This window comes from Lutjanus erythropterus, chromosome 4, assembly GCF_056507025.1.
Source record: "Lutjanus erythropterus isolate fLutEry1 chromosome 4, fLutEry1.hap2, whole genome shotgun sequence".
Taxonomy (NCBI): domain Eukaryota; kingdom Metazoa; phylum Chordata; class Actinopteri; order Lutjaniformes; family Lutjanidae; genus Lutjanus; species Lutjanus erythropterus.
Genome location: NC_139320.1, coordinates 34,390,499 through 34,399,741, shown reverse-complemented (window position 1 = coordinate 34,399,741; position 9,243 = coordinate 34,390,499). Strand labels below are relative to the sequence as shown.

General features: G+C 38.9%; 1 protein-coding gene across 1 annotated transcript; it reads right to left on the bottom strand.

Annotated features, from left to right (window-relative positions):
- Positions 1 to 1,895: 1,895 nt before the first annotated feature.
- actmap (actin maturation protease) lies at positions 1,896 to 8,997 on the bottom strand. Its single transcript, XM_084717762.1, is given in 8 exon segments — positions 1,896 to 2,697; positions 2,700 to 3,025; positions 5,031 to 5,101; positions 5,237 to 5,366; positions 5,774 to 5,898; positions 6,129 to 6,197; positions 7,773 to 7,993; positions 8,335 to 8,997. Coding segments are annotated over 7 exon segments (1,020 nt in total). The 5' UTR covers positions 7,967 to 7,993; positions 8,335 to 8,997; the 3' UTR covers positions 1,896 to 2,592.
- Between the last annotated feature and the right edge of the window lie 246 nt (positions 8,998 to 9,243).

Below are 9,243 nucleotides of genomic sequence, written 5' to 3'. Positions count from 1 at the left end.
ATCTGAACTAACCTTTGAACACACCAACGTCACACAATCACACAAAACAATCAAACAGACAGAAGCAGTGACCAGCAACTCCTGTTTTTCTGTGAGATAAAATGACTGATTTTGCATGTGGAGTTTGGTTGGTTTGGAGAGAACAATGTTTTGCTTATATAACAGCAGTTTCTGGTCAGAAAAGACTGTCAAATGGCAAGGTTAAGTGACGACAATACTCTTACTATAGCGCACACTTGAACTTATATTGATTTTTGTTATTTATGTGGCCCTTTTTTAAGTGGCAAATATAACTAACCGCAAACTAATCGTCATCTACTCTGGGTAATACACTGACTATTGATAAGTATCTCATACAACCCTACTTCAAATAATCCAAAGTGTCCCTTTAACTGTACAGTAAGCTTGGCAGCCATGTTTGTCTGGAATTTGTTGCACTATGGATCCTCACAAAGCCATTGAACAAATCAAGCGGTGCCTCTGTGTGTCTTAAGATGGGAAGCAGCAGTCAAGTACTGGGTTTACAGATGCAGACATTTTAGAGGTATAACGAGTTTAATTCGCTGTTATCACTTCATTCTCTTTGATCAGTGTTGCTTTGGATTTGCAGGGAGTTTTATAGTGAAGCGGTGGTGTGAAGGGTGAAATGAAACTGGATTTACCTGATTAAACTGATCAGTCTTCTAAGGCTTTTGTGAGGTTTCACTTATGTATCAACCCACACGTAATGTTGAAACTGGAAATTTATGATTGACAAATAATCAAATACAAGAGTACTGCTTTTAAACACAAGGATGTTGCTGTAAACCTCATTTAGCTACACTAAAGAGGAGGTTTGTCGGTTTGAATTTTTGTATGGAAGACGGAGAGTTTACAAAGAAACAACATTATGTTGTTATATTTAGACCATATCTGTCGTTCCTTGACTGGAACGCAGCAGGTCGGTGAACATAACAGTCTCGAGTCTTCCAGACGTCCTTCGACAGCGTCAGGCAGTACTGTTTGGGTGTGTGTGTGTTTGTGTGCGTGCGTACGTAGGCGGTTGACTCAGCACACATACAAATTTTTTTACCTGAGTGCTGCAGATATCAGACTTAATGAAATTGGAATTCAAATTGAGGCTTTCAGTTTTTCCATTTCTGAAAAGTAAACCTACTGGGAGAGAGGAATAATAAAGTGTTTACAAAGTGTTATATTTCTTTGCCCACGAATATGCCCTCTATATTTATAAAATGGCAAACTATCAGGTTTTCAAACAGGGTGCTGCTTTATAAGTAAGAAAACTGGATTCGTAACAACATTTTGTATTTTTAAAGGCAATTGTATTTCCAAAACACAGGCAGACTGGTGAAAATTGATATTAATTCCCTGCTTTGTCCAGGTATGGATTGCAATAAACTGGAAATAAGAGTTTTCAGAGTTTGTTTTTTGTTCTGAGTGTGTCTCCAAACGCACAACTCAATCACACACTTCTGTGAATCTCAAACCCACACCAGGAATGGACAGAGCCATTCTGCAAGATAAATACATCAGTTCTCATAAACTGCTCAGTAATCTATCATAAAGTTACATGAATACAAACCATTAGTGGCTGCATCACTTCCAAATGTTTTCAGTACTTTTGTATAATGTTTGTACCAATAAACAAACCCTGATGTTTTTATTCACCTGGGTATGAGACATGAGCACTGAGGGTATAGTGTAAAGGTATGGAACCATTTTAAATTGTGTGTAAAAAAAAACGTGTCAAATATATATTTTTTTTGTTAAGTAGCCATGTAATATGCAGGATAAAGCGCAGTGAGCAGGTCATTATTGTGAAGTAAATCCCAACATGAAGGTGCAGGACCTTGATGTGAAGCGAATTAATATCCCAAAACATTTACAGGCACACAGTGAATCAATATGACATTTATTTATTAATTTACTGTATAAATATGCAACAGTCAGTCAGTGATGTACTGAGCACCAATAGGTGATGAAGATTCCCATTGTAAAACCTTCAGGACAAAAATATAGTTCTACATAAAAACTGCACTCAGTTTAAATACACTCCAAGGAGTTTTTAACTGGTAAACTTGTAAATCCAATATTTTTGATAACACAGTCCCGAGCATTAAGCTGCCCACAACAAAGTCTGCAAAGACCTGATAAAACTAGTGTTTTGAACGGTACTGATGACATCTGGATCACTTTTAGTTTACCACTGAGCCGACCTCTGTGAAAAAATGATCAACAACACTTTGAAAATAAGAGAGAAGAAAGAGGTATGTTCTCTGAAGAGGTAAACTGAAATCGTCACGTATTTATATTGAATTTGGGAACAGGCAAAAGCTACTGCAGTGATGTGAACCGCTCAGAAATAACAATTATGTTATTTCTTTGCACCAACAAGAACAACAGCAGCAGAAAAGCAGCAAAAAGCTGATTGTTTCAACTTAAAAGGGACTTATATTAACATGTCACACACTTACTCTTGCATCATTACTCTTGCTATGTGAGCATTTTGAAGCCCTGTTCAAGGCACTTTTGGATTGATTCAAAGTCACACAGATATCGGATTCCTCTAAAACCCACATCTGTAAGAACAGGTTAAACTGTGGTATCAGTCACATCACACCGTGAGATTTCAGTCATGCTGCACCCCGTGTCCACTGTCCTCCACTCAGCTGGGTCCTGCATCACTCTCATGTTTGCTTCTGCGTCCTTGTGTGCAGGAGCACTGCCTGTCCAGCCAGCCCAGCCTCCACCCCTCCTGCAGGAACCACATAGTGGGTCCCGTCGTTAGCTCTCTCAGGGTCCATCGTCCTCAGCTGTTCGTTGCTCTGAGCGACGCTGTCCAGATTCCACAGCTGGTAGCGAAGACTCTTGCCCTGCTTCGCCAGGATGTGAACCTCTCTGACGGCGGTGCTACCAGCAGGACAGGGGCAGTTGCTGTCAGTGGCGAGGGACAGCCAGCCCAGTGTGGGATCAGGCTGACTGAGCTTTGCGCTCACGCTGCCCTGCTCCAAACCGAGGAGAACACCTGGAACGAGGAAATATGGTGACTGAGCAGCATGTTGGTGTTTGTAGAGAGCTAAGATGCTTTTCATAAAGCCAGTTTACCAATTAAACCATGTTTATTTTCAGGAAATTTTGTTTCATAAAAGTGGTTTAATTAAGTCTGATAGAGGAGCCTGATCCTGCTCCGGGTAGTTTTCAAGCTTTACTAGAGTTACAATCAGAGCTGCTGATCGACACAAAATCAATTGCCAACTATTCTGATAATTGATTAATCATTTCAGTCATTTTTCAAGCAAACATTTCCTGATTCCAGCTTCTTAAATGCAAAAATTTGCTGCTTTTCTTTGTGATATATATGTTAGTAAATCAAGACTCCCACCCACAGGTGAGTCACGGGAGATTTTATTTTAGTCACCAAATAAATAAACAACTGTGGAAGATATTCTGCAAATTTAAGATTTATAACTGAAGTAGGCTAAAATGTCCTGCATTGATTTCCTGATGAGAGGAACTAAGAATGAGATGAGATGAGACAGCCTGTTATCTCAGTCTAAATGAATTTATCTCTCTTTTATAAAATATTTAACATGTATGTTTGCAGTCACATCCATCAAGGTAATATAAGGTTATGCAGAAATGGTATGAATGGTCATTTATGTACAAATTAAATCTTCCAATATTTATTGATAATGGTTTGATAAGGGATATGGGATTGGTGATGATGATGTGGCATTTTTAAAAAAGTGGATCCCCTGAAGTTAAATTTGGGAAACACTAGACTAAACTGATTAATCGTAAAAATAACCAGCAATGATTGAATGAATCATAAAATAATCATTAGTTGCTGCCCTCGTTACAACCTGTCAAGAGTTCCTCTTTACTGCTTCACTGTGAACATGAGTCAGTTTCCAGTACATACAGAATCCATGTCACAATCGACATGGAACGCACGTTATTGTGTAATTATACTTCTAAAATATCTGCACAGTATTCCAGTCAACACACGTGTGCTTTTACTATACACACGTGCACTGCAATTAAAATAAGGCAAATAAACAACTCTGAGGCCATTGCCTCCTAGTAAGAAACACTTTACTGGTTTATTTCTCTCTTTAAATGTCACAAAATAAAATCAAAATATCACACGCCCTGAGCTACAAAGTGCACAAAGCTTTTGAAGACAGTGACTGTGAAAAGATTTAAATTTCCTTAATTTTTTATGAATACAGTCTTTGGAACTCAAGTAAACATGTAAATGCTTGGTCACAGAAAAAAGGTCTGATCTCGTGTTTCCAAATGGACACAAGTGATGTGAACTCTAAAAACCCTTGAGGGAAACTGTCTGTTGGGGATCTTTTTCTGCCATCAGGAATTTTTTGACACATACTATAAATTAGCCAACGCTATAAATTATTTTGATACAAATAAGCCAAACCTTTCCTTTTTCCACCCTGATGGAAAAACAACCAGCTGCGTCAAGTACGTCTATTCTCTTTTGCTTTTATTGTAGTGATTTTGGTTCATCTTTTCTTTTATATTTTTCTCACTATATATTGGATTAATATTTGTTGCTTTGCGGCTGCAAACATTACAGTTTTGTTTTATGCCATGTCTGTTTTGTTCACAGTGACTTGATGTAATCTGTGCTTGTTGTCTCAGACCACATTAGCTCCAAACCTGCTTTATAAAACAGACTAATTCTTGTTCAGTTTAAGGCCCGCTTTTCTGAACCACCATTATGAAACACTCATCCTGTAAGCAGGGGTGTGACGATTCTCCAGATCCACTCCACATTTTTACTTCAAGCCTATTAAGTCTTAATTTGTAAATATCAACAGATCATTGGTGCATTATGCTCCGACAAATGTCTCTGAAGTGTCTTTTTCATTAGGCACACGTCTCACAGCACAAGTAGGTGGGGTGGAGTGACAAATAATGGAAGAATCGCCAATTCTGACTTTGATTTTGATTACTGAAAATGAAAGCTCATTTTGAATGATTTTCCATTTAAATTGTGTGTATCTTACCTGAAGCGACCGCCCAGTGCGCCCTGTGGCCGCTGCGCTGGCATGGCTCATGGTTGAAGTCTTCATCATATCTGTACATATGGTCATGGAATTTTGTCCTGCAATCATAAACTTTTCTTTCACGACATAAGTAAAAAAAAAAAACATGCACAAAATGAAGTCTTTCTTCAGAAGTGTCGATGCAGTTTAGTTTGGATGTAGGATACGGGATGAGAACAGGCTGTCTCCCCCACAGGTGTGAGATGATGGTTGCAGCATTTTTACCACTTAATCCACCTGACAGCAGCTCCGCCTTGCAGCCACAAACCTCCTCTGCCAGCCGGGCCATGTTGTCAGCTGCAACAAAATAAAACTCTTAACGAGAACATAAAGAAACCACCATAAACTCAACACAGTGTGAAAGTGCAGTTTAGTCACTTGTGAAACATAAAGAAGGAATTACCAAAAAAAAAAAAAAAAAAAAAAAAAAGCTGAAAACCCGGTAATATAACTTTTTACAACTTAATTAATCGTGCATCTGTTTCTTGGAGTTTCTTGTCATATTTGCATTTTTGGCAACATCCAGTGATGTCAAGGCATTTTACTTTTTTAAAATGTTTTTTTGCCTTTGGGAGGATTCAACGTTTTGCCGTGCTATCGGAAAACTTCTAATGCCCCTAAATAGGAAATGGCACCCCTCTCTGCTCTTGTTGCCCAAATCATGAAAACAGACTGACCCATCACAGTCTGCACACTTGTGTTACCTGAAAACATTTCCCCCTGGGCTGTGTATCCCCTCCTCAGCGCCGTCTGAACAACAGTTTCCATGTAAACATTCAGCTGTGGCTGTCGAAGGTGAGCAGACATCCACAAAGCCACCAGACCACACCTAACCACAGATAAATGAATAACACACCGACGGTCACACCCTGGCAAATATGTCACATTTAATTACTTAAACATTAAAGCATTCAGGTCAAACTTATAACACAATGGCCCCATTGTACACACAGCAGTTGTGGTAATAGTCTTATTTGTGTTATACAAGAGCTTTCTCAGCCAAATGTCGATCAAAGTGTGAATGACAAGTACTAGACTGACATCAGTTTACTGACTTACTGTGGACCATCTTGGATGAGCGAAGGCACATACGTGTTCACCAGAATCCACTGCAGGTCCTTCCTAAAACTGAAGCACAAAAAACACACCGCATTACACAAATACACTTTACTGCATTACAATCCAGTTCAACAGCCCTGCAACAGGCCTTTTTTCAAGACGTAAATAATAAATGACTTGTGGCTGACTTTAATTTAACTGCTTTGCCTTCGGGTCCTGGCAGTGGTGGAACGTAACCAAGTACATTTACCCAATTTGATGCACTTGTACTGTAACATTTCTATTTTATGCAACTTTATGCTTTAATCCGCCACATTTCAGAGGCAAATGTTGTATTTTTTACTCCACTACATTTGTCTTGACAGTTTTATATACTGTGCAGATTACAATTTTTTCATACCCTTCATGTCCAGTAAAAAACATCAATCTCTTAACATATTCTGAATTTGAATTTTTATAATATAGTGAAGGATTAAGTGTTCCTTTATGGGTTGAGAAAATTCTTCTACTTTTTACACTTAAAAAACTATTAAAAACCTTCCTGGATCAGCTGGAAAATACATTGTTGCTACACTGAAAATGGGGCTGTTGTTTTGACACCACGAAAACTTGACATTTTAGAGATAGGTAATTCTCACAGGCCAGTGACCCGACAAACTATGATGATCTTATAGAAAATGATGCATTGCTGTGGGTTAAACTACCTGCAGGACTTTTATTTATAGTGCAGTATTATCACAGTGTGATATTAGTACTTTTACTTAAATAAGGGACTGGAATACTTGTTCCACCACTGCATCTGTGCCTTTCCTACTATGGGAAGTCAAAACATCTGATGTGAAAAACTCAATAAATCCTTTCTTCACAAGGCTTATAATCTTGTGTTTTTGTTGACTTTGTATCACAGAGGTGTTGATTCAACTCTCTGTGAATTTTTAAGGCTGTAGTTAGTATTGATTCAGGATTGAATCACTATATTGAGAGGTGTTTCTGCTGCCCTTATGTATGTAAATAAGGAACACATTTTGTTGTACTGGACTTTATAGAACAGTCCAGTACAACACCACCAGGGCTGCAATGACTGATCCACTTTCTAAATGACTCAGTTAATCATTTTGGCCAACCAGTGATCACAAATCTTAAGATGTTCACCTAAGACAAAGACAAGCAAGAAATCCTCTCAATTGAGAACCTGGAACAAAACAATGTTTGGTTTCTGCCCTGAAATGAGTTTACACCACCTCTGTGACAATGTCAACCTTAAAGTTTCACACTGTAAGTTTCACAGGATTTATCGCAGGACATTTTGGACTCTATTGTTCAGAGTATCTAATGGTCTTTTAACTAAGTCTGCTGAAAATGTATTATATGGAAAAGCAAGTTATAACATCTGATAAAGCTAACAGCTGAGGTGATGAGAACAAGCATGACAATGTGTGTCAGATGCTGGATATGAACATTATCGCCAGGCTAATGAGGATTTTTAACAAATAGTATATTCAGAAATTAAGTTGTTGTCAGAACTGCAGACTTTCAAATATGAAATAAATCATAAATAAAGTTACTAACTGTTCTTGCACAAAATAAATAAATATTTTGGTTAAATGAGCCCAAAAATGTGCATCCTCTCCTTATAAATCTCACCTGCTCTCCCTCTGACTGAGCAGTAAGCGGGCCTCTGTGTGGTTCCCCTCTACAGCGCTCCTGTTACTGGCTATAGTCTGATACAACTTCTTCTTGGACGCTGAGGCAGGTAGAGGAGGTGGTGGACATGGAGCAGGCGGAGGTGGAGGTGGAGGAGGTGGTGGTGGTAGTGACACAGGGCACTCCACTGACATCTTCAGGGAGCTCCTTTTAAATGAACCCTGACAGAAGTGGTAGCTCGGTTAGTATTTGGTGCATGTTTGCAAGTTACAATAGACCTTTTTCTCAGCAGCCATTATTGACTTTAACAGTAGGTTAAACACAGGTGTTAGCAATGATTCCGTTCCTCTCAGGTTAAACAGAGTCAGGGTGCTGCTATTGTATATGTTCGCTTGAAAGGCTCTGCTACACTATATGGAACAGGACCGTGGCTTACTACATCAAAAACAATTCAATATTACGTCAAAAATGAGATGAATCAATAGTTAGACTTACTCAAAATATGCGAAAAACCCAGTAAAAACACCCCTTAAACGTCGTAACTCAAAACATATCCGCCCACCTTACACTCTCTTCTACCTCTTGGAACTTTGCTAGCAGGTCTGTTGCATACAAAGACTGGTGAAAAATGTCTTATCTCGGTACTCTGCTATTTCCTTGACAGAAACCCAGGTGTGACAATCTTCTCCAGTTAACAGTTATCACTGACAAAAAGTAGTTATTGCTTGTCATACCTCGCAAACGATCAAACACCCACTTTTGAGCGTGCACTGCTAGCTAACAACACCGGTGTTATGTCCATATTTGGCATCATCTTCTACTTCTTCTTCTTCGTCTCGATGGGGGAACCATGGATTTGCGAAACTTTCGCGAGATTTGAATGCGCGGTTTTTCACTGTGCACCCTAATACTCAGCGTACTATGCTTTATAATGCAAAACGCCCTGAATGCGATCTCCCGAGGTCTAGCGAACAAAACCACCTGGTTAGGTTTGGTTTAAATGCAATCGTTTAGATTAAAATTTATCACTCTCGCGAGATGTTTCGCGAGTCTGACGTTCCCATCCAGACCCACAAGAGCTATCAAAGGTTGCCAATCGCGCTGTGGCTTACTTATGTATGTAACTATCAGTTGTGTGGTGCCATCTAAATAGTATGGTTGCTATGTGTTTGTTAAAACAGGCAGTTCTTAAAATACAAGTGGTGATAAAGACGTTTGCAGTAGTTACAGAATCTGGTGGGACAGAATTTTGTGTAACACCGGAAACGGCCTCTGTGTTGTTTCTGTTCATGTCTAGAAGGGAACCCTTGATATGTGAAATACTCCAAGATACTTCAAGGTTTGTAGTAGTTGTTTCTTCATTGCGCACATGTAAAAAAAACTAATTATATTTTATAATGTGACAATTTTGTGGCTAAATGGGTAAGTTTAGACACAGAATGACACAGGAGAAGATCATATTTTGGGTTTA